The following is a 26,079-nucleotide window of genomic DNA, read 5'->3' on the forward strand; positions in this document are numbered from 1 at the left end:
TGGCCTAATTGGTTTAAATATTTGTATAATTTGGTTGGTCGAATGAATCGTTCTGATGACGGTATCAAAAATTGTCAAACATTGCTTCTGACTAAACCGCCTCTGAAAAAGCCAAAGCTCTCCTATATATAATCATAATTCATATTAAACTGAAGATTTTAATTGCCTTAAAGAATTTTTCGAATTTTTTTTTAGTTTTCGATGTCATTAGAGAGTATTTGCCTTATGCCTGTGTAGATGTTGTGATAATGCCAGTGTTACCGGCAAAGAAAGACATGGTTTCGCAAAAACAGCCAACACAGGCGGTAAGAATGAATCAGGCGGTAAGGTTGGACGCTGGGGATGGTGGGTTGCAGGTTTTTTATAGCATGTGAGATACGTTTTTATATTAAAGATTACGCGACTGAGTTCTATTCTCAGTCTTCATAGTATTTGTGATCTATACTTCGAATAGTATCTGTTCATGGTGAGGAGATTTTGATTATTCTTAGGAGACTGTCATGGTTTTGTTTCCATTTTTTGTCAGTTGTTTTTAATCATAAGTGTACCAGCGGCGGATGTTTCGAGGAGCCGGTAATACTTTCGGTGCCTTTCGGGCCGGTAATATATCGGCCGTCAGTAATCGGAGATTCTTGATGGTCCAGAAAACCAAAAGATTATGGCGTGACTGGAACAGTCCTTCATCATCTAACTGGAACAGTATTGAAAAAAAAGGATTTCGGAGTACATTCCCAGAGCTTCTAGTAAACTGTGGTTTGATTTGTCTGTCCTGATTCGTTCTTCATTAACGTTGGGCGATAGAAACACTTACTTTGGTAGTTTCTAGTTCTTTTTACAAAAGAAACACTGAACAGGTGTTCTTTGATATACTGGGTTAATCAATAAAATATTTTAACAATGAAAAAAAAAAAATATCGTGTAATGGTTGAATTGTTTTATTTTGGAGAATATTAAAACGAAGGAAACTTAACAACGAATGATGACTCTTCGTCTTCAATTAGAACAGTAGGAACAAGTGTTGCTGATTTTAAATGGGATCGTACAAGCCATGAGGACCATCCACGTCAAGGTCGTCCAGTAATAGCACTAGCGCCTGAAATCGTATAAAACATACAAGATATCGCATTGAAAAATCGTCGAGTGACTGAAAGGGATTTAGTAGAAGCCTTAGGCCTCTCATTGGGCAGTGTAACCAATATTTTGACTGAAGTATCGGGTTTCAGAAAGCTGTGTGCAAAACAGGCGCTGCAATCGCTAACAATGAAATAAGAACACTGCATTCACTGCAACACTGCATTCGAATGAATGCAACTTTCTCGGTAACATTTAGAGCACGTAAGATCTAAGCACGAGCTGGCCCTCGGAGCCGTTCTCTCACATCGGTTCCCCAACGCGACAGAACGTCCAAGAGCATACGCCTGCTGCACGATGCACGATTGATCTAAAACTATAAAACCGGATTGTGTAACAGATGGATGTGAAGCTCCCAAAAATTCCGAAAAAGAATTTCCAAAAAGGAGAAAAAAATTATTTTTTCTCGTTGGTTGGTAGGACGAAGTGTCCGTTTATTCCTTTCTAGGTCTTCATGTTGGGACACAACTAGTTTTGCGCTGGACGATACAGCAATCGCGGGTCACCGTTATCTGTTGCAGATGTTATCTTAGTAATTACACAATGTTAAGATAAAGATGATGACAGAGTGCGAAGAGTGGAAACGAACGTTATGGATGGTCTGGTGTGGATGGTGCATTTTTGACATATTTCATTGTCACCTTGGTGGCATTGCAGCAGGACCATAAAACCTTTTGTCCTAAGCTACTGCAGTTTTTGTTTCGAACCTTTTTCCTACTAGCTGCAAAGATTTAACAGCCGCTTGATGTACTTTAGAATCCAGGATATCTAAAAGAGCAATGGAAGGTATTGAGTTTCTAGAAAACTGAAAACAGTTTGACAGGTTAAATTACAGATTTTATGTGCTCCTTTCACTGGAATTTGAATAGGAAGCTCCTGAGCGTTGTTGCAGACGAAAACAAAGGGACTGTCACATTCTCCGTTTGGGTATTGTTTCCGATATTCTTCTTGCGGCAGACATCCTTGCACCATAACATACCCCACCAAACATCCGGAAGGGTATTGCTTCGGGAAGTTCAACGTTTCATTAATGTACATCGTTCGGTAGAACGCCTCAAGCTCGCTAACTGTTTCCATTGACACTGGTTTGGCGGTGGCTGCAATCCACAGAAGACCACGATGTGCCGAGTACCACGTACGACCTTCGTGACGCTTGATGCCAGCCGCTAGCATAGAAGCCCAAGGTTGATGTAGCGAGAGACAGTATCGAAAATCAGACATTTCGAGAAATTCTTTATCCTGCACTCGGTTGTAGACTTCGTTGAAATCGTGTTGCTTGAAGACTTCTGCTTTGACTAACGTCGGATAGTTAGTATCGACAAACTAATGACGAAATGCGCATATTAAGTAAAAGTTTTTATGTAAAAGAATTAGTTTCATGAGTTTTATATTGTTTATTTTTATTTTTCCTTACCGTAGGAGTTATTCCCATTACACAGGGGCGCATATTGGTGATACTTGTTTCCGTGTTCTTCGTACCCTTTACATTCTCCTGATCGTTCAATGTTTTAGCGACCCGATCAAACTTGGCCTTCGTATTATCGAATGTTAGTTGGGGTTCCATCAATTTGCTCTCAGTAAAACCAAGTGATATTCGACTAGAAAGGCGACTCGTGTGCTTTTTCTTGTGCAACTCGCTCTCTAGTTGCTCGAGATTGCTTCGCTCAGCATCAGACAACCACACTGAGTTGACACGAAAATAATCTGATTCATCGTCAATTACGGCCGTTCGCTGTTCACTATTTCGGTCGTAGTCTAGTAAGCGATTGCGAGTGATTACTGCTTCAGTCAATCCGATCGGCCGATTTTGAGCCATCAACGAATGCTTCAGTGCAGCTCCAGTACTAGTTGCACTGTCAATGACACCTTGCTCTACGCTTGTGCAGACCAGCAAACCACAAAACAAACATGATCCGCTACCCTCCTGCTCGCACACAATTCGGCCACAGTTGAGGCAGTTGTTGATGAGCCTATGTTTTGTCGCCTGGCAGTCGCAGTAATGGCGGCCTTGCGACATCATTACGTTTTTTAGGATATCATCGTGACCATGCAGTAAGATGTGGTTTGTTTTCTTCTTTGAGCTCAAAGGCACTCTCGCTTCCGACAGTTCGGAACTTGTATGTTGTGAAATATGTTCACCCTTTTTTTTGTTCTTACCTCTACCTGTTGCTCCTTTCGCAACATCTTTCAGCTGTTGAGGTTTATTAGTTAGGGTAATTCCCTTCTTTTTTGCCTTAAGCTCATTCAGAAAAGCCATATGCTCTACATTAGTGGAGTCCAGGAGCGTACGGAAGTATTCGTCAACTTCTTTATTATCCCGTATAGTGTTTATATAGCTAAAAATTAAAAACTGTTGCATCAATATGGGTGTAATGGTATTGCATTTACGATATTGCCGAGAATTGGAAAAAATTGTCTCTCCCTTAGCGTTCATTGTTAGGTCCAACCCTATAAAAGTAGATTTTGTAAACATATGGTTCTAGTTGGTCTTCCTAATTATCCTTTTTTGGAAAAATTATGTACTTTGTTTTGTTGGAAAAAGAATTAGTTTGCAACTTATCTTTGAAGAGGTTAGCCTATGTCGACTTGTGTGCCTGAAAATATCGGTTTGCGGGGATCATTGCTTTTCTACTATGTTGAATAAAACTGCTACAGAATCGCATCAAATGCTTATCGAAGCTTGCGATAATCATGATTTTGAAAGATCGCAGTGTTCTAAGCGGGTTAAAACATTTAAACATGGCAATTTTTACCTAACAAGTAAAGAGCGTTGAAGAATTTCAAAAGAGTTCGAGGTCGCTGAACTACAAGAACTTTTGTACCAAAATCTGAACTGATTCTTCTGAAAGTCGACATCTGATTTTTGTGCCAAAAATTAACTTTCATATGGTTAAACCTGATATGTGCTCGCCGCTGTTCTCCATCTAAGTTCTCTTCCTAGGAAACGCTTCCCAAAGAAGAATGAATGAAGCAAAAAACTAATGAGCATTTACCATCAGCATAAGCATAGTAAAAATTTGTAGTATAAACATATCGGTTATATTATAAACACGGTTCTCAATAAATAAAATATTTTAAAGTATTAAAAAAAATCAATTGTAAAGTAATAAAAAAGGGGTGATGACGAAAACAGCCGCTTTCAACCTTAACCACTTCGTAATCACTATAGCTGTTAAGCAACCAGCTATAGCACGGATTATATGCAAGGTGTGGCGGTGCTCGAAGGCAACTGTCTTCGGTATTAAACAGCAGCCACAGAATATTTTACAAGTTTAAAGCACTAATCCACTTATTGATAGCTCAATTCATAAGGGCACACCGAAGACGAATAAATGAACACTAGGGAATAACAACCTATTACTTTTTCAATTACACTTTTTTTAGATTTGCAATACCTTATCATTTCTTCTGGGATCTCGAAACACAAGCAACTAGAAAGCCGTTCTCTAATCCATTGATCCATCGTGAGCTACTGAAAAGAAAATATGTTTCACACAACGCAATAAATACCGTCGCGGAATATAACTATAATTAATGCAATCACTGCCCGTGTGGAACTTTGGCTTCTAGCACGAATGACCATGTACTGCACGATGCTTGACTGAGTTTATTTCTCGCTTCTCGCCGGGTACAAGGGGAATTTTGTTTGACAGCTTCGGTACGGTTGTTATTGAGCTGAGGCCACACGAAGCATAATACCGAGCGTAAAAGCAATTTGTAATGTCAAATCGTTTACGCTTATGTCAAAAAGTGTATGCGTCTGCGGAGACGTAAAAACAAGCGTAACAGCTCGGTTACGCTTCGAGGTGTTGTACACGTACTGTCATTGTGCGGCAGCGAATGCGCGTAATTTTTTGTATGGCGATGACTGAAGCATTTGTTTACATCGCGAAGCAGTTCTTGGAACTCGTTAACAGTATGTTAATAAAACTTCCGCATGCCTGATGGCAGTCGGAGGAATTTGATATCTAGGGATTTAGTAAATCTAAAGAAAACCGAACCTTACTCTTAACTCTTTATTCGCCCTTCACAGTTTTAAGAACTGCTTCTGTCATTATAGAGGAACTATGCTACGAATAGCGCCTGTAGAAATATAAAACTACATGGACGAGACTTGCTTAGCGCGACTTTGGGTCAAAACACACGTTTGATTGATTTATTTTGTAATTGGTTGACGTTTTACAGGTGACGTAATTCTTGTGTTTTTTAAAATGTCTTTTCCTTGATTCTTTTTCTTGAATTTAGTTATGTCAAAATTTATCTCTTGCTATTTTGAACGTCAATTGTAACTATGCATTTCTTAATGGTAGTCGTATGCGAACGTGGTTATAAATTACATTGATAAAATTGTGCTTTGCATGAAAAGAGCGTAAACAGTGTGAGGTGTGTGTTGCTAATTGGACGAAAAGTAGTCCATGTTTTAGAGAAGGGACGTCGCTATTTGTGGCACCACCACGTTATCAGCAATGTATGCTAACCAGTTTGCGCTAGCCATGTTATGTTTGTTAGCCGTTATGCATCCTTGATTTTTGGCTATTTTCGCTATTCGCACTGTGTCTAATGGTGGCTCGTTCGCTGATCATCCGCCTGCGCTGCACCAATTAATCGGTTTCTATGCGAAAGACGTCAGTTCGGATCGTGACAGTGCATCAACCTGAGTGCTTTAAGTTTAAGTTGGTGCTCTGTCCGTTCTTAATAAATAAATAAATAAATAAAATAAACTGTTTCTAGTGCGGGTTGGAATGTGCTAATTTTAATTGTGTGTGTGTGTGTGCATATTTTGTGAAATTTTGTTTTAGTGCGAAATGTAGTGAATGTTGTGCAGGTCTTGTTTTCTTGGATGCATTGTTGTCGCTTACTCCAGAGCTCGTAGCTTTAACTCTCCATGTTCGGCTAGTCGCAGTGAAAAAATATTGCCATATGTGCCATTTGTATCAGGGTATCTTTGTGAAACTCGATATGCTCGTTAATGGTCCCCTACAATCGACAAAATCTCAATAGTACGAGAGAAACGAAAGCAGCAACATTACCAGCAGAAGAAGCGCAGGAACGGGATTTTTCCCCAACAAACTCGTTCATCAACTTATCATCTGTTTACCGTTTGCGGTATATAATCAAACTCTGGTGGGCACGTTATTTTGGGATGGATTAGTAGTGTAAGACATTGATTCGTAGTGGTCACTTAATAATAATAATTGTTTTGAGAACAGGCGGAACGTTGTGAAAGAAGTCAGAGCAGACCTTGTTCCTGCAAACATAACAAAAAAAGGGCTGTGCGTTTTCAGACCGCTCTATTTTTGCTGGATTAATAGTGTTGTCTATGCGCTTCGAGGAATCAGTTCCGTAATCGCACAAGAACAGAGTGTTCCTACGAGACAAAGAAGAAAACAAACCAAAGCCATTTGGCATTGCCAATCCAAACGTGTACGAAGATGCTTCCAACGTATCAGCGAGTAGGGGCCAGTGGTCAGTCCTCCATTGTGCCGTCTTTCCTCCTCTTCGGCCGCCGGTCATTTCGATCCCGTGAAAAATGTCTCATCGTTCTCGTGCTCTCTACCTTCGGGTTCGTCTGCTTTGGCGGTTTCTTCTTTCTGCCGGACAATTTCAGTGCAGACCGTGTGTTGAAAGCGTACAAACAGTTTCAGCGTACCGGGCCGGAAATATTTATTCCGCCACCACCGGCCGTTCGTGTGCGCGACGAGGACATACACAGGGTAGACGATCGCGAGAAGCTTCAGAAGAAAATTCGTAAGGAGCTGCCAGACGACTTTCTCGAGAAACCCGACGTTGACACGGTTGGAAGTGTTCCCGATGAGTCCGGCGCAGATGTAGTGAATAATGGAAACGTTGGCACCATTATTGTTCCAGCATTGCATATAGCCGATGGTAATGAAGGAATGGCCGTAGAGCTTAAAATCGAAGCACCGGCGAATGCTGTGCAGTCGCTACAAAGCGGCGGAGGGGGAGACGAGGAGAAGAGCAAGACACTGACAGAAAGGAGGCGACAAAGCCCTGAACAACCTCCTCCGTCTACCTTCAACTCTTCAATTGGTGAAGATCCGGTCCTAACAGTGCGAGAAAAGCGCAACAAAATAAAGGAGGTAAGAAGATAACTTTAAAATAAAAGTTAATTGTAATAATTGAATTTAATAATAATAATTGTAACATTAATACAAAAACATGTTTAATTTGCAATTTCAAATTGAAAATTAAGATACAAAGATAGATATCTCTAACATTATCCTTGTTGCAAAACCAAGTGTATGCCATTTGGCTAAGACATTGCTGACAAACGACGTGTTATTGTCATACAGTACCTGACCTGGCATTTGTCTTCTATACCCATGAAACCGGAATTTGCTAATCGATTACTCGATCGATTAAAAATTTATCAATTATTCAATTTAACCGTCATCATAATACTTTATTGGTCATTTTTGTCATCTGGCCAAGGATTTCAACTTCGAACAAAACAAGTTTTGGTCTTCAAGATATGTGTAGGAAGGTAGGATAATTTGTTGTCTGAAAAGTGCGAAATGTGGACATCATTGGTTTTTAATTAACGTTTGAAACATACTGATGCAGAATCTCATGGAACGCTTGTGAGCTTACGGAGCTTACGAATGCGAATTCTTACGGTGAGCATCGCAGTGCTTTGAGTTAAAAAAAAAAAAAAAAAAATTGAGATTCAGAGCGAGCGAGGAAAACCTCCGAAAAAGTTCGGAGGAACTGAACTACAAAACTTTTGGACCATGATAACATCCAAACCCAGCAACAACTCGCAGATCAGTCGTGTATGACTCAAAAAGCACTTTTCTTAAGCTTGACGGGTATTCGAAGATTGGAAAATAGGTTCCAAATAACCTGATCATGCTGCCCTCCAGGCTTAAAAGGAAGTCATTTCTCCATAGCATTGTGTCTGGCGATCTTCCGAGATCTTCCAATTTACGAATTCCATCTCTGAAGTGAGAATCTGAAAATACGTTTCCACAGCTGTTATGATGTCATCATTCGAATCAAAACGCTTTGTACGCATGATTTTTTTTAGGTCTAGAAACAGATGGAAGTCACCAAAGAAGAACAGAAGAAACAAGAAGTGACCAAATCTGGTGAATACGGTGGATGCTCCAACAATTCGAATTTTAGTTACTGGATTTTCGCCATTGTCAAAATGCTCTTGTGACAGTGCGCAATGTTCCGATGCCAAAAGGATTTTTTTGTTCTGCAAAAAACCGGATCTTTATTCACTAAGGTTTTCCTTTAGCTGGTTTAAAAAGTTACAATAATATTCGGAATTTATTGTTTTAAAAGTGTGCAAGCAATCCACAAAACAAATTCCTTTCGTACCCCATAACACTTATGCTACAAATGTTTCCGAGACAGTTGCATTCGAATGTGTTTTTGTTTCATTGTTAGTGAATGCGGCACCCATTGTACGCAGTTCTGAAACTTACTACTTCAGGCAAAATATTGCTTACACTGCCCAATGAGATGCCTAGGGTTTTTACTAAATCTCTTTCAGTTATTCGACGTTTTTTCAATGCGATATCTTATTTTTTATTCCTGAATATTTCAGATGATGATCCACGCATGGAGTAACTACAAGCTATACGCGTGGGGGAAAAATGAGCTACGTCCTCTGACGAAACGTGGTCACAGCAACAGCATCTTTGGCTCATTTGATCTCGGAGCCACGATAGTTGATGGGCTAGACACTTTGTACCTGATGGGCCTCCATAGCGAGTTCGCCGAGGGCAGAGACTGGATTGAAAGGAAGTTCACACTTGAGAACGTCGACGCCGATCTCTCTGTATTTGAGACAAACATTCGTTTCATCGGGGGCTTCCTAACATGTTACGCGTTCACTGGTGACCTGCTATTTCTTGAAAAGGCTAAGTACGTGGCGGACAAGCTGTTGCCCGCGTTCCAGACGCCCACTGGTATCCCGTACGCTCTGACCAACATCCGAAACGGGGTAAGTGTTCGAAATAGGAAGTAATTCGAAATGGAGACAGCCCTGAAGATATGAATCGAGAGTATGTAGCAGAGAAGTAATGAAAATGAAAAACCGTGGTTTCGGAGTTTGCAGGAAAACAGACCTGAATCTATATTAAATGGATTAATTGTTTTAAGTAGCTCTGTTTCGAAATATACCAGGTCTAAAAGTTGAAAATGAGATTGTAAACAGATGGCTCTAGTTGACAATTTGGTTTCTCATTCTCATTATGTTTTTTTGGCAACATTACCCTGTTTTTATTAGGTGTAAGACTTAATTCTTGCAGTTTTTTTCGACATTTGTGACCTAGCTACAACATCACGATGACGATTCGGTACAAGAAATCCTTTTTCTTGCCTTGAAAGCGGTAATGAAGAAGTACTCCCCGCAAAAACACTTTACCAGGAACAAAACTTGACATGTTCAAATGATTAAAACCGGTGTGGTTTACACTTTGACCAAACAATCTATACTGCGTTAGATGCACATATTTTATTAAAAAAAAATGTTACATGTAGTAAGTAATACCATCTATCGTAAAACGGCAGGAATTAAGTCATACGTCATTAAGTCTTTCCACAATCAGCATTGTTAGTGACAAATCTTCGACTACCAATATTACAAATCGCTTCAGATGAGCAAAAACTATGGATGGGCCAGCGGTGGTAGCAGCATTCTATCAGAGTTTGGTACTCTCCATCTAGAGTTCTCCTACTTGAGCGACATTACGGGTGATTCCGTCTACAGAGACAGGGTCCAAACAATTCGCTCGGTGCTAAAAGAAATCGAAAAACCCAAAGGACTCTACCCGAATTATCTGAACCCGAAGACGGGCAAATGGGGCCAGCAGCATATGTCGTTGGGTGCGCTCGGCGACAGCTTCTACGAGTACTTGTTGAAGGCATGGATCCAGTCTGGTCATGAAGACGAGGAGGCTCGCGTGATGTATGATGATGCCATGCAGGCAATCATTCAGCATATGCTTCGCACCACGCCGAGTGGGTTGATGTACGTCTCCGACATGAAATTCGATCGTCTCGAGCACAAAATGGATCATCTGGCGTGTTTTGCTGGTAAGAAAGGCAGATTATATCTGCAAAATTGATATAACGAAACAATTTATAACATCTACAGTCAAGGTCCTTTGAACTCGTCGGCTAAACGCGTTTATTGCATTGCATGTTGTCATTGGTAACAGGGGGCCTTTTCGGGCTTGGCAGTAACTCCCTCAACAATCAGTATTCGGAGCGCTACATGGAGATCGGGGAGGGCCTGACTAACACCTGCCACGAGAGCTATATTCGCACATACACTCGGCTCGGTCCAGAATCATTCCGTTTTAACGATGGTGTTGAAGCGAAGGCGCTGAAGGCTCAGGAAAAATACTATATTTTGCGACCGGAAACGTTCGAAAGCTACTTCATAATGTGGCGTTTGACGCATGATCAGAAGTACCGTGATTGGGGTTGGGATGCAGTACAGGTAAGAGAACGTAGTATTGTAAGTTATCGTATGTGGGTAATGTTGAACTATGTCTATAATATTAGGTTCGATAAAAAGAAATCCATTATTTTTGCGGGTATTTCGAAACTTTATTTAAGATGTTTCCGATGATCCCATTTGCGTCAAATGTGCAACGTTTTATTGTATAAGTTTTTGCCATTTTGAAGGTAGCTTCATAATGCCTCTCTAATAGAAGTCTTGATTCTTACTGGCGAAAAACACTAGCAATCCTTTTTTTAGATTGAAAAATGTGTTTTAAAAATGTTCATTTTGAAGTGTGAATCGATGTAAAGTGTTTTATCGATGCTATACGAGATACCGATTACTAAAGCCATCTACCAAGAAAATAATGGATTTCGTTTTAGCCAGCTTAATATCTTGATTCTCGTAGTGCGGTTGATTTCAGCAACTAATAGTACTATATGCTATCAACAAAAGCTGGAGTTAAAATCTATATTTTTATCTTGACATTTTCATCACGATGAAGCAGGAGCGTATTAGCGATATATTTCTCGCGCAACAAAAAGCATATAATACAATTATGATAGCATTTGAGAAGAGTTGTACAGTGGTATAAATCAGCGAAATTGTCAATAGTGCATTTGTGATCTCGACACCAAAGGGTCGACACCCGAATCTTTGGAACGGCAAATCCGAAAGCTATCACGTGTCTAATTTACTAATGTCAAGTCGGCCGTTCGGAAGCTTATCGAGATCATAACTGCACTCAATGCTATTTAAGTCGATAATCACGATAGTTTAAACATTATCACTCAAGCGGTAACTGTTTGGATTAGCACTGGGGTTGTTTGATATGTTTCTAATTTATTTTTATTTTTATTTTGTGGTGTTGTTTTGGTTGTGATCTCAAATGACTGAAATAGGCACTCGAGAAGCACTGTCGAACACCTACCGGCTACACAGGCTTGAAAAACGTGTATCTTACCGAACCAGTGAAAGATGATGTGCAACAAAGTTTCTTCCTCGCCGAGACACTTAAGGTAAGAGCGCATTGGGTAGATAAGGTAGCATCGTTGACTTTTCATTTAAAGCGTGTGTGTTTGTTTTTTTGTGATATTAACACTTAACCGTTTCTTTCAGAAGAAACAACAAATTTCTGAAAAAACACTTTTCTGTTCTTCAAAAAATTACACTTCTTAACATCGACGGAAACTTTACTCATAGACATAGAGGTCAATGGAATGGATTTTATCGTCAGTTAATTTCTATGTTTTCCTTTTGCGTAAAAATCAAAGCGTCACCGTCTATCAGTCCGTCCGATCTAATAATGTACGTTACTTATGGCCTATTACTTATTACACGTTACTTATTTTAGTTTTGGCAGAGCGATAAAGAGTAAGATCTCCCGTCCGTAGATCATCCATTTGCGCTACATTGATTAATCGATTGCTGTGTGAAAGACGTCAGTTGGAAGAGTGACAGTGCATTATCTTGAGTGCATAACTTTAAGTTGGTGCTTTATATGACTCTCTTTGTTCGAATAATAATATTAGGTTTGGGAAAAAGAAATCTATTATTTTTGTGTGAATTTCGAAACTGTATTTAAGATGCGATTTGCGTCAAATATGGACCGTTTTGTTGGACAATTGGTTGCCCTTTTAAAGCCTGCCTTAGCTTCATAATGCTTTTCTTGTTCAAGTCTTGGTCGTTATTGGCGATAAATTCTAGCAATCTATGTTCACAATCCTTTCTTTATCTCAATTTCTTATCACTCAGGAAGTTTTGCAATGCGCGTAAACAAAACAACGGACTATTTTTAACAAAAACAAATGTCTCTTGCATTTCTAGTACCTGTACCTGTTGTTTTCGGACGATTCTATGGTTCCGCTGGATGAATGGGTGTTCAACACGGAGGCGCATCCACTACCGGTAAAAGACCGGAATCCGTTCTATCGCCAGGCATCGGCATCGAGCGCAACGCAAGGTCGGGAACCATAAAGTAACATCAATTCCTACCATCTACCACACGACACCAATGCAAACCGTGATGAGAGCGCTAACAGTGTATAACATACTATTAGTTTGTTTTTTTCCATTGTATTGGGTGTTGGTCAAGACCAAAAATACATCAAGATCAACTACCCGGAGCAATAACAAATGTCGCGCAATAACAAAGGTCGAATAATAGAGAAGATACAGTGTTTCCAATCTCACATTAACGATGACAACCGGATGATGGGAAAGAAGCTAGTAGACATTCTTAACTGTCCTGTTAATGAAGGGAGTTTGTGTATAGGTTCGTCGATATGTGATCTCACACAGAGGGAAAAAATCATGTACTCGGATTAATATTCGTAACCCTGTACCCTGCTATGGCATACATGGTCTGACAAGTTATTTGTACAAAAATTCACATAAATATGTCCATCAAACCTCTAATAGTGGACCGCGTTAAATTTATTCTGATGACAGTTTATTATCTGGATTTCGAATCACTATATCTGTTAAAACGGGTGTCCGTGTTATCATCCGCTTAAATTTTTGCATCCCACTAGATGCCCTCTGATGTTGCTGCAATCATGAAAAGAAAAGATCCATGAACCATGAATTACGAGGAAGGAATGGAACGCTCATAAGATATGTATTAGGAACTGTACCCAAGAAGTCTTAGGTGCGTATCGTGGAAAGATTAAATCTGGCTGCCTCGACAAAGTTGAGTCTAGAGATGTGATGAATAAAAGAAAATCATTGCGACTAAAGCGACGATAGATACGAACGGATATGTATAGGACGCGTACAAACATAGAAAATTACACGCAACTTAGAAAAGAACTAGTTCGGAGTTGTCTCGAGCTTCACCTATAAAAAATTACAACGACGTAACACATGAGCTGAAAAGTCCCGAGTCTATGAAAGAAAACTTGTTTTTTTTGTGTAACAAATTGGTTTCATTCATCAACGTAATCTCTATCAAGTGCCACATAATCATTCCGGCGCCGCTCTAATAATTCAATACCACTTTTCTAGAACGATTTATCCTTTGCCTTAAAATGAAACATGGCCAAACAATGCTCAGAATCATCAATACGTTCCTGTTTTTGGTTAACAGTGAGCAAACGCGGCAGCCACTTGAAACAGAGCTTCCTCATAGTCAAATGCTCATGCACTATAAAGACCACACGTTCTTTTGATATCTTTACAATGTCAGCTAACTCACGCCACTTCACTTTTCGATCATTCAAAACAATTTTGTGAATTGTGCTGTTTTCTAGTGTAGCCGCCTCATTTGGACGTCCACTGCGTTTTGCAGCAACGGTGTCTACGACCACGTTTGAAATCAGCAAACCAACCAATTTTTTGTTGTTTCTGATGGAGCAGAGTCCTTATAACACTTTTCAAACCATTTCTTCGTTATTAAAACGCGAAATTATTTTTGTTAAACTAACAAAAATAGTGTCACTCTTAGCACAATAACTGTCAAATTTAAGCGTAGAATACCAAAAAATTTTAACAGCTTTCGTTTGAAGGTTAGTGCTAACTGAAAGAAACGATGAATGCAAGAAGACTAGCGCCATCTATGTGTTAGGCTCGGGATTTTTCAGCCCAGGTGTTAATGAACGAGATTCGCGCTAGGGTGCCACAGCTGACAACAGGTCATTCTACAAGATGAAGAAGCTATTTCGTTCACATTTCGTATCGAGAATGCCAAAGCTTATGTTTTACAGAACCTTTATAATGCCAGTATCATTCTGACGCATCACGACTTCTTCGGGAACAATCTCTGAGCGGTATTATCCTGCACCAGAGACAATGTTAATCTCTGATGCTCTCTGTTACGGTTCGTTTTCACGGGCGGGATTGTTGGTCCCGCGCCAACCCCTCCTGCCACGTCGTTATCGAGAATCAAAACCATGGCCGGCTGTGTGACAACCGGTCCCGGGATTCGAGCCCAGGCCAGCTGCGCGACAGTGACGAGCGTTACCGATTGCTCTATCAGCAGGGGTTAAAAGCGGGGGACACGTCACGACACCTCGTTTAATATTGACAAACCCTCTTAACCGTCTAAGATTCTCAGAATGATTTTTGGCACTCTATGTTTAGACCGACAATGGAAAAGTCGTTAGAACAGCGAACTGTATGCATTGTACGACGACCTTACTTTCGTGCAGCGTCTACATCTTGCCAGGCTCCGGTGGGCTAGTCATGTCATGAGAATGACGGACGATGAATCAGTACGTAAAATCTACAATAGCCATCGGGCCATCCAAAAATACAGAAAGGACTTGGTAGGGCTCGTTTAAGATGGTTCGACTGCATCGTTGGCGATGCAAGAGCGAGCGGGCGATGTAACAAGTTATCAGACAAAGGCCTTTGACCGCAAGCGGTGGAGGGAGTCTGTGTTGAAGGCCTGGACATCTCGGCGGTTATAGTAGCCGAATAAGAAGAAGAAGAAAAAGAAGTTGATACACTATTAGGTTTTAATGCACGCTTTTGGCATAGGAATCGATTAATCAGTGCAAAGTAGACGAAAGACCCCAGTCCATTCCTTTAGGATTAAAAACAAAATGTAGACGAAACATCATTGATATCCTAGTATGTATGAACAATAGTTAATCAGGATGGAATTACAACGTACATAGTTTGCCGGAAATGCAATGGAAATTAATTTTGTCAGATGCTCACGTGCGCATGCTGCAACGTGCGGCAATCGCTACCGCTCCCGGGAATGTTGCAATCGCGTAGAGAAGGTAATTTCAAATTGTATTTTTGATATCGTAAACTAAGTCCTGTCTTTAAATCAGTAACGCGCTATGTGTGAGTGCTTTCAAGATTGTGCGTTCAATAAATTACCAGAGATTGGAGCTGACAATCAATCAGCGTTGTTTCATTATTCCGTTCTTTGTAAAATTTCAGGAGTCTATCAACACTATTAAAGAAATGTTAAGAAAGGCCCTCCCACCTCAAAGTCTGGAACGCCGGAGTGGCCAAAACCCGAGCAAAATGTTTGTAAAACATTTTACCAACGTAAGCGATGAAGCAGGCACGAAACTAAACCAGATGTACGACTCATCAAAGTGTTCGGAAGCAATGCATGGGTATATATATACCAAAAGCAAAACGATAGAAGCTTTACGATACCAGTAAACTGCTTACGTTCATCGGATACTCGCTGGAATACAAGGCTTACAGGTTTCTCGACAAGGTCACTAACAAAGTCACCATAAGCAGGGATGCACGATTTGTCGAAGAATGCGAGTCAAAGTTTTCAGGAGAAGAAAAAGGCTCAGGTGAAAACGCCAAACACAAGATCGGGCTCGGACCAGTCAAGCGAAAGATCGACTGCATCAATCGCTTCAAAGAAAGCGATCAGGATGATCTCGAGTCAGCTAATAGTGAAACCTACCATCGTGATATGCCAAATGAAGAGGAACCACTATCAGCTACTGATGAAACACCGGGAAGGTCTACACGTCCTACGAAAGGGATACCAGCAAAGAGATAGTCGGAGACCACAAGTATGACAAACCCAAACAGCACAGAGCACAGATGCTACGCAGAGCCAACTGAATGTGCAGAAAAGAGTGCTTGGCTATCCGCAATGGATGATGAGTTCCTGTACGTTCCTTTATGTTTTTCGTATAGCATGCATTTGATGACTTTTTCGGAAATTCATTTCCCTACTTACAACACTCATGTAAAAACCAATGACTTATTGATCGCTGGGTCATCACAATTTTTACCACGTACCACTTCTCGTGTACCTCGATTCTCGCAAAAGTGAAAGTGTGCATTACGAACAAAAATCAACGACGAAGGCTGGTTTAATACCAGTGAATGGTCAGATTTTAGCTTCAATCATGCACTTGGTATATACATACGTAGTGCAACCTTACTTTCGCACATTCGCGACTGTATCAAGGTGCACTCTTTGTGGTTTTATTTTCGTATCACGTAGCAACCTTGGCGTATGCGTCAGAAATACAATTCCAGATCCGTAGTTCAAGGTTGCAAGTATGCAAGGTACAATGAATTTCAACACGTTGTTTAAGAAGTACATGATGAGAAAGAGAGAAAGGGAGATGGAGAAAGAGAGTGAAAGACAAAGAGGATGGGGGGAGGCAGAGAGAGAGAGTGAACCATTTACAAAGATTGAAAGAAACAGAGAAAAAACCGAAAACTTATTAGGTCTGCAAATTAATTAGTTCGGTTTTTATTCGACATTTGTGTTTTGTTTGTAGTTTTGGTTGCAGTTCGACGTTTTGTTGTTGTAGTTAGGTACAACAAGAAAATGTATGACTACCTTCAGGAAAGTATTCTCCGTCGTTAGCTACTACTTTCTTCCATCTCTCAAGTAATCCATCCATCTTCCATTCATCTTCCATCCTTTCTTCTATCTCTCATGTAACGGAAGATGTAGTAATCCGAAAGAGCAACATCTGGTGAATACAGGGGCGGGTTCCCATCCGACACTTTCGGGATAGGTTTTGACAGTTTTTGCGATGTGGGGTTGAGCGTTGTCATTTTGAAAAATTAGCTTATCATGTCTATTATCCCATTCTCGTCGTTAAATGGCTTTATAGCTTTGCTTCAAATACATTAATTGTTGTCGAAAGGATTGTCTATTAATAGTTTCTTTGGATTTGGTTCACCAGGTTCATCCAGGCCTTTTTCCGTTTAGTATTCATGTAATAACTCCCCTTTTCATCATCAGTGACGATTCGGTACAAGAACCCCTTTTTTTCAGCCGTGCAAGCAGAAATGGTTTCGCAAATGGTTTTCCTTCTTTCAATGCCTCTTTCTTTCAATTCATGTGTAACCCATAAGACATTTTTCTAATCATTCCCACGACACTCAGGCGATTAAAAATTGTCGTGTGGTCAACACTTAACATTTTTGCAAAGTTGTTTTTGCATCTGACATTCATTCCGACATCGTCAACCTTTTTTGACTGTTCAGGAAGCTCAACATATTGCAAGCCAAAATCACAATTTTTTGACTGTGTAAACCACAACCGAAACGTTCTGTCAGTAAGAGCAAGTTCAACATAAACTTCCATTAAAATTTGGTGATTTTCGGTAGCAGTTGTCTTCATATTGAAGTAATGAAAAAGTACGCCCGCAAAAACACTTTACCAGGAACAAAACTTGACATGTGCAAATGCTTAAAAAAGTGTTGTTTACACTTTAATAAAAAAACCTCTAATGCGTTAGATACGCATCTACGCATTATAGGTTTACGCAGTGACAGTAGATAGCAAACACATATAAAATAATGTAAAAAAAAAAGTTACATTTAGTGAGTAATGCGATCTATTCTTAAACCGAACTAATTATTTTGCCCACCTAATATTTCTTACTCTCTCTGGTTCTCCAAGCTTTCCGCATCACACCCATGCTTCCCAATCAACGCATTACGATACACTGCTTGCAAGAGAAAGGTAGTAGATTAATGAATCAATGACATACTACTGTGCTACATAAACGATGAGAATTTTAAATTCAAACTGAGCAAATTCAAATAGTTATGCTTGAATTTGTGAATAATTTCGATGTGTCAATGTTCAATAAGAAGCAGCAACTTCTAAGTAAACAAAATAAAGAGTTGTGTTCTTCATCTAATTTTTCTAGTTGCAAAACCGCGTTGCAAACGGATCCAGAGCGGCTTATCTTAAGGCGGTAGCGGCAGATATCCCCTAAGCTACAGATGATCGCTAAGCTCAAAAGGATATTAATTCGTTGGGGCTTCTTTAAGGGCGAATAAAATAAATGTCGATGAAGAAATTTTAAAATAATATTTGTTTTTGTTATACTGGCATGTTTGAACACAGTAGCAAATGACAATAATGATCGAAAACCGGCAACAATAAAATATTATCATCAAGACACGATTTATAGTACTCGACATTGTCTAACGTGACATCTTGTACTCTGCCAACATCGCTGTTGCTGATTTAATCAGTTACTTTATTCAAATACATTTTATTTAGCAAATATGTAGTGTGAATGCTATCGCATAACGGAATCATAGTAGTATTGTACAAATGAAAAAAAAACAATTATTTACAGTTACGAAATCTAGTAATAAATTTAACATCATCATTTATATGTACATTTACGAAGCCAAGCTATGTCTACATATAGAATATATAAGTCTTCTGAGATTTGACCGCCAATGCATCGAGCTATAAAAACTACCGTGATTAGCATTACCCTGCTCAGTAAGATTTAAACTGTTGATGCGTGAGGACGATCTCTCGTATTCGGTCGCGAGAGTCATCAAGTGTGCTCTACGTTGAAAGTTTTTGCCTGATATGTGTAGCTTGTATTCAAATGCAGCTCATATTGTCTTTGTGAGAAAACTTTGCTTTAGCAACATCCGATTTTGGCACGAACAAAGCAACAATTAATTCCTTCCACAAAGTGAGTTTCTTCTCAAATTCGAACATTGAACATTACTGGTGTGTTGTTGATATGTTGCTGGACACAATGCTGCACAGCTTGGTCATGTGGGACTCAGCATTGCCGCAGCCGTTTTCACTGGTGTCACCCATAACTTGGATTGTGCTTCTCACCTTAACTGTTTCATCCTTTGTCTTCTGTTACCGGCGCGCTGAACTGATTAAACATATCGATCGTATTCCTGGACCAAACGCTCTGCCCTTGCTTGGTAACAGCCTGCAATGGCTCGTTGATCGCGATGGTGAGTGAATGCAACGACAAACAACATTTTAATGTGGGTACCCCTCCAAGTGTCGCATGGAGGGCAGATTGTTGGAGGTGCATTTTTTGACAAATACATACGGGCATTTCGTGGGCCAATTGATTTTATAATTTTTATGCTGTACTGTCCTGTTTTAGGCTAATTCATCTAACTCAATCAGAATAACGTGTTTTAAGAATAGCTTAGGAACTTAAAAGAAAATCAATATTTTTTTTTTACGTTTCATATAATCTCAAGCCATGTCTATGCTATAAACTGCTTTTGAAACGATTCACACCTTGCCATTCAGGGAGGAACTTGTGGAAGGGAGGATATACAAAAAAGTTTCTTTTCACTTTAGTTAAAAGTGTGACCACATAAAGCACATCCGTTCAGTAGGAATAATTTAGCTGGCAGTTTGACGCCGAATCCACACAGGTGTGACTAATGATAATTATATACTTTATTCTGTCGCGTTGTTGCGCTGAAGGCAATTATCATCAAACGTAACTTTAGCTTTAGTTTCAGGTTGTAAATGAGCACGTCTGGAGTTATTTTGACTTCAGGTAATAGATCTACAAACATTAATTAATTGAATTAATTAATATACCTTTCTTGCCCCTATTGCGCAATGATGCCTAAGACACTGTGAATTATAAATAAGTTTCAGGTGTTCATTAATTGCCGACATATTATTATATCAACATGCTCATAGGTCAAGAACTTTTTTTTGGCTTATCAATCTCATATGTTATTTTTCCTACGCACGCATTCAAAATTGTTTCCGGATGACATCAATTCGCTCGTCGTTTAAACCGTACATACTGCGTTATTCAATATGTTCTGAGCTTCGATAAGAAAAACACAGTTTTATGGTTTGAAATATACTTTATTATTCAGTATAGTCTCCCTGAACATCAATAAACTTGTTCCAACTAGATTCCAATTTACAAATTCCATTCCCAAAGTGAGAATCTGGAAGGGCTGCAAAATACGTTTCCACAGCTGTTATGACCTTATCGAAAAAAAAAACCACTTTCCACGAGTAATTCTTTTTGACTCTGGAAACAGATGGCAGTCGCTTGGGGCCAAATATGGTGAATACGGATGGTCCAACAGTTCATGGATGTTTGCGATTGTCAAAATGTTCTTGTGAAACGGTGCGTTGTCTCGATGAGAAAGTTTTTTTTCTTCAGCAAACCAGATTTTTTTCACTATATTTTTTCCTTCAGCCGGTCGAAACAAAATTCTTCAATCAAATTATTGTTTACACTGCCGAACGAAATGCCTAGGGAATCTACTTAATCTCTTTCAGTCATTCGACGATTTTCCAATACGATATTCTGTATTTCTTGTACGATTTAAGATGCTGTTGTTGTTTTTGGGTCAACATCCGAAATCGTAATTTTGGTTGGCTTGTGGATCATCTTCAAGATTTGCGTTTAAATAAGCGACCATGTTTAATAATAATAAATGCAAATATATACAAAAAAAAATATTTAAATATATATATATACAGGGTGGTCCTTTTAAGATATTTTTTTTTTCATTTGGTCATAAAACAAAAACGACCCAATATTTTTCGATGGTTGAACATTTGTAAAATACAATTTTGGTTGCAGAAAATTGGGATATATGAGAAATTCATTTCCAAAGAGGGTAGGTCTTCAACTCAAACGGTACGATATTTGAAAAGCACATTTCACGTAAGCTTATTTCCACCTCGCTGGCTATGTTAATAAGCAGAAATGTTGTTTTTGGGGTTCGAAAAACCCACACGTCGTGCAAGAGAAACCAATGCACCCACAACGAGAGACTGTTTAGTGCGCGATTTGGTGCGGCGGCATTATCGGCCCGTTTTCTTCAAAAATGAAGAAGGAGCCGCCGTAACCGTTGACAGCGTATGCTACCGAGACTGGTTGTTCGTCGAAAATGAAGCTGATAACTCAGACAACATCAGGTTTCAATCGGGCGACGCTATGCCCATACAGCGTCAGCCACAATCGATATTTTGCGCCCCATCTTCGGAAATCGAATAATCAGCAGAAGTGGTGTTGTGAATTGACCTCTAAGAAGCTGCGATTTGACACAATTGGACTGCGGTGAAAGAAAAATTTTAACAAACCAGCAACTATTGACGACTCAAGACCGAAATTCAAATTGCCGTTGCCCAGGATATAGGACCAGAGACAGTCGAAAATGTACTCAAAAATAGGTCGACCGAATACGCTTCTGTTAAGCCAGTCGTGGTGGACATTCGACTGAAATTGTTCTACATAAAAATTGAAATGAATGAACCATTCGAATAAAAGTTCAAGCATTGAAAAATATTAAGTCGTTTTTGTTTTATAACCAAATAAAAAAAACCTTTGGTGGACCACCCTGTATTAGAAACTTATTTCCAAAGTGGTGAGTCTTTAACTTAAACTGTACGAAATTTGAAAAGCTCATTTAATTTAAGCTCATTTCTCTCTCGGCGGCTATGTTAATCAGCCCAATTGTTGTATTTGGGGTTCGGAAAACCCACACGGCATGCAAAAAAGGTAAGGCACTCTCAAAGAGTGACTGTTTGCTGCGGATTTTGGTGTGGCGGCATTATACAAATAGTTTACTGAAAATATTTGTGCAGTTCTTGAATGTGAAAATTTTCATATTTTTTCAATTTCATTTTCCTAAAATCTTCTTCTTCTTCTTATTTGGCGCTGAAACCGCTGCGCGGTCTTGGCCTGCGCCAAAGACAATGTTAATCTCTGATGCTCTCTGTAACAATTCGTTTTTTACGGGCGGGGTTGTTGGTCTCGCGCCAACCCCCGCTGTCACGGCGGTATCGGGAATCGAAACCATGGACGGCTGTGTGACAACCGATCCAGGGATTCGAATCCAGGCCAGCTGTGTGACAGCGAAGAGCACTACCGACTGCTCTATCAGACGGGAGCGAGGGGGGGGGGGGGGGATTCTCTATCAGCGGGGGTAATTTTCATAAAATGGGTGAATGTAAGTTTAGGTTTATTTCACAAAGTTATCAAAGGGTTTCATACGTTTTAAGCGATATTTATGCACATGAATCCAAATATAAGTAGTGGAAAAGAATATTTTGAACGGGCAATTAGAGCACCGTCAAGTTTTCTCTTCATGCCATTGTCATTAAATATCAATTAAAAAAGATTTTTTCACAAACGCAATGTTCTTCTTTTATCACCCTCAGAAATGTTCAATACGCTCACTGGAGCAAGAAAACTATACGGACGTCGGCAGGGCTTCAACCGTGTCTGGGCCGGACTGAAACCATACGTGTTGATTTCGAAAGCAACGGCTGTAGAGGTATGCATCTTACTGCTGTGCACAAAGAGTGTTCAAAAAGTATTCGAAAATGTGCGATTATTAAAAGAAATATTGGTTTATTCATGAATATTTTGTTCCCTTTAAATTATTCCTCATCACCTCGTATAATAATGCACAAGGTATTTGACTTAATAACCTCAAAAAAAACTCCTTTCCGCACCATCTAGAAAATTCTCTCTAGTGGAAAGAACATCGAAAAAGGTCGTGACTATGATCTGCTGAAACCATGGATCGGCAGCGGACTGTTAACAAGTCACGCGGCTAAATGGTACCAGCGCAGAAAACTTCTCACACCGTCGTTTCACTTCAAAATACTGAACAACTTCGTAGAGGTGTTTAACAAGCAGAGCTATGTGCTAGTTCGTCAACTAGAAAAGCAACTCGGTAACAAAGCTGGCTTTGACTGTACCATTTATGCCACGTTAACCTCCCTCGATATTATTTGCGGTAAGATAAGCAAACTATATTGTTGTCTGCTACCTGTCACAGGTTTATGTTTATAGATGCAAACTATTATCGTTTCAGAAACCGCCATGGGTTTCCCGATTCACGCACTCGAAAAATCGGACTCGGAGTACGTAAAAGCCCACGAAAAGTATGTAATATTGCTACGAGCTCTCGCAATGCCAGTGTTGGCGTTATTCACGCTTGTTCAAAACCACTTTTGTCTATTTTTTCTCAATTGTAGAATTGCTGAAATTATTCTTGATCGACTGCAAAAGTTTTGGCTGCGGTCGGACCTCATCTTTCGCTTTACCAAGAGCTACGCTCAGCATGAACGGTGCTTGAAAGTATTACACGACTTTGCATACAGCATGATACGTGAACGCCGTAGTATGCACCGCCAACAGAAAGAATCAACTCCACAAGTCTTCAAAGAGGAAAAATCTGCGTTAGCGTCGAACGGCAACTATGGTCGCAGGCAACTGGCTTTTCTTGATCTGCTTCTAGAGCTTTCGGAGGATGGACAGCAGCTCACCGATGCGGATATACGCGAGGAGGTTGATACCTTTATTCTTGGTGGTCATGACACCACCGCTACGGCACTTGCTTGGATGCTGTATCTGCTTGGCACGGAGCCTGCCGTTCAGGAGCGAGTATATCAGGAGATCGTGTCTATCATGGGCAACGACCGTTCGCGGTATCCGACGACAACCGAGCTGGCCGAGATGCGATACCTGGAGTGTTGCATCAAGGAAAGCCTTCGACTTTTTCCCAGCATTCCGATACTTTCGCGTACGCTTGTCAGCGGCGTCGACATTGAAAATTATCATATACCTGCCGGCACAAATGCCGTCATCATACTTTATCAATTGCACCGAGACGCGCATTACTTTCCCAATCCGGAAAAGTTTCTGCCGGAGCGGTTCCTACCGGAGAACTCCGGCGATCGCCATCCGTACGCCTTTATTCCTTTCAGTGCCGGGCCGCGCAACTGTATCGGTCAAAAGTTTGGAGCTCTCGAAGAGAAGGCTGTATTGTCGGCCGTAATACGTCACTACCACATAGAAGCTGTGCAGCGTCGAGAAGATTTGGTTTTGTATGGCGATTTAGTGATGCGCACCAAGGATGGTCTCAAAATACGCCTCAGTCAACGAAATTAAGACTAGCGTAAAGCACCCTATCAGGAATGTTTATGATGAATTTGAGCCGCCCGTCTATTTTTATAAGGCGCAATGGTTCCAGCGAGTGTGTTTCTCACTGCTCGCCGTAACGGCTCATTCAAAAGTTCTGTTTTGCTTCTCGATTCCTTCCTGATGGTTCGCTCTCGCTCGAACACTATCCGCGTACGCTGCAAGTGTACACAAACTCGGTCGGTTCGCCCGTCTCTGTTTCTCCGACAGCTCGCTCTTGCCGCTTGAAGGCAGGTCATGGGCGGCAGGGCAGGGCCTATTCTATATCCTTCGGTCTTCGGTGCGTTAGTTTGTTGGTGGGGGCGTGGGAGGTGGAGTATACCGATCCACATTGTTTACCAGAGCTTGTTTGGAAGCTCAATTGCGCGCCAAGCTCAAAGCACAAGCTCAAGATTGCGTTCACAAATCGGATGGTGCGCCTCGATGCGATACGCCTTCAGCTCGGAGCGCCGGCCCGCGAAGGTGGTATTGCTGGGCAGATTGAACGACTGCAGATGTGGGTTTGCGGTACATTAACAATTTACGGACATCGCATATATAATCAAAAAAATAAATAAATGAAACGTAACTTAACGTAGGTCACATGTCGAATATTGACGCTCGTTGACCGACACGGGGACAGCACCCTCAGTGAGGGCAGCGATACTTTGGCACGGTTAGCAAAGTCGTTGGATGGCCTGTCTCGATTGCATAGATATTTTTTGAATTCAAAAAATAACGGACAGGACTGTATCTCAATTTTACCTGGGAAATGAAACATTTCAACTGAAACAGGTTTCGGCTTGAGCGTCGGTCCAGGCAGGTCCGGCGTATCGCATCACATATGTCGCGACTGCAGCTGGCACTTTGAAGCTGGCAATTTGAGGGTTGGTGTTGTCAAAAGCCAAGACATGTACCACTTTGCTAGGTGAATGCTGTCAGACCTGCGAAATGAAACATTTCTACTAAAACAATTCAACTTAGCTTAGGTCTCTGGGTTAAGTTTGGATAGATCATTTGTTTTCACCAGAAAGTAAACAATGTGTCTTTGATATTCAAGAACAGCGTAAAATTGGATTACTTGCAAAAGTATGATTTACAGTACTTAAGGCGCGTGTCAGTACTACATCAAAAAGCTTAAATTTTTTTCAAATTTATTATCGGTTACTATAAATGTAATTTACATTAGTTTCTTTTATTTTCAAAAATGGATCACCTAAGTAAACTCAACCCAGAAACCTGAACTATCCATGCGATTGTATAGTTTTGGTTTGAAATATTTCATTCCGTAGGCAAAATTGGGCTTCTGACAGCATTAACCTGGCAAAGGTGTACCTGTCTTGGCTTTTGACAGCTGTCGCTGGTTGTCCCGCAAACAGGTCCCAGCGATGATAAGGACTTCCTAGTTTGGTTTGCTCGGTCTTCCAAGCAACAACAAAAATGAGGGTTTCTGCCAGGGGTAAACGTCAAGGCCTCTGTCGTTGTCGTCAAGGTCGCAGGTCGTTGTGCACACAGCTATCTGAAACTCAATACTTTAGTCAAAATGGTTATGTATGATAAAATGGCAGCATGGCTAAGTGTCATCATAGCAACCATTGACACCATTGCAGCAACCATTGGGTTGACCAATTGACCATGCGCAGCAGAGTTAGTCTACACCGAACTACCGAGGAGTCAGCTACGAACCGCAGAGCGATCCTAGAAGTACTAATACAAACACAGCAAAAATATTGCTTACACTGCTCAATGAGATGCTTAGAGCTTCTACTAAATCTTTTTGAGTCAATCGACAATTTTCCAATACGATATCCTGTATTTTTCTACGGTTTCAAG

General features: G+C 40.4%; 3 protein-coding genes across 7 annotated transcripts; 2 read left to right on the top strand and 1 right to left on the bottom strand.

The window, feature by feature from the left end:
* Positions 1-989: 989 nt before the first annotated feature.
* LOC128267777 (activating signal cointegrator 1) lies at positions 990-5,266 on the bottom strand. Of its 4 annotated transcripts, none has more exons than XM_053004724.1 (5): positions 4,527-4,724; positions 2,546-3,467; positions 1,965-2,454; positions 1,839-1,899; positions 990-1,093 (listed from the first exon to the last, which is right to left on the bottom strand). In XM_053004724.1, exons 1-5 carry the CDS (start codon positions 4,592-4,594, stop codon positions 1,087-1,089), a joined length of 1,548 nt encoding a protein of 515 aa, XP_052860684.1. In that variant the 5' UTR covers positions 4,595-4,724; the 3' UTR covers positions 990-1,086. The 4 variants fall into 4 exon arrangements, with proteins under 4 accessions (XP_052860684.1, XP_052860676.1, XP_052860669.1 ...); XM_053004716.1 differs by having other exon boundaries at positions 1,018-1,093; positions 1,773-1,899; XM_053004709.1 differs by lacking the exon at positions 990-1,093 and adding an exon at positions 5,138-5,266 and having other exon boundaries at positions 1,126-1,899; positions 4,527-4,603.
* Positions 5,267-5,436: 170 nt separating this feature from the next.
* LOC128272195 (mannosyl-oligosaccharide alpha-1,2-mannosidase IA) lies at positions 5,437-15,440 on the top strand. Of its 2 annotated transcripts, XM_053009964.1 has the most exons (7): positions 5,437-5,514; positions 6,444-7,232; positions 8,708-9,106; positions 9,762-10,200; positions 10,326-10,609; positions 11,515-11,631; positions 12,440-15,440. In XM_053009964.1, the coding sequence occupies exons 2-7, from the start codon at positions 6,564-6,566 to the stop codon at positions 12,587-12,589; spliced, it is 2,058 nt and encodes a 685-aa protein (XP_052865924.1). In that variant the 5' UTR covers positions 5,437-5,514; positions 6,444-6,563; the 3' UTR covers positions 12,590-15,440. The 2 variants fall into 2 exon arrangements, with proteins under 2 accessions (XP_052865924.1, XP_052865917.1); XM_053009957.1 differs by lacking the exon at positions 5,437-5,514 and having other exon boundaries at positions 6,257-7,232.
* A 3,655-nt stretch (positions 15,441-19,095) lies between these two features.
* Positions 19,096-24,393, top strand: LOC128272830 (cytochrome P450 4c3-like). Its single transcript, XM_053010716.1, has 5 exons — positions 19,096-19,291; positions 22,497-22,612; positions 22,801-23,080; positions 23,159-23,228; positions 23,322-24,393. The coding sequence occupies exons 1-5, from the start codon at positions 19,096-19,098 to the stop codon at positions 24,235-24,237; spliced, it is 1,578 nt and encodes a 525-aa protein (XP_052866676.1). The 3' UTR covers positions 24,238-24,393.
* The last annotated feature ends 1,686 nt before the right edge of the window (positions 24,394-26,079 follow it).

This window comes from Anopheles cruzii, chromosome X (assembly GCF_943734635.1).
Source record: "Anopheles cruzii chromosome X, idAnoCruzAS_RS32_06, whole genome shotgun sequence".
NCBI lineage: Eukaryota > Metazoa > Arthropoda > Insecta > Diptera > Culicidae > Anopheles > Anopheles cruzii.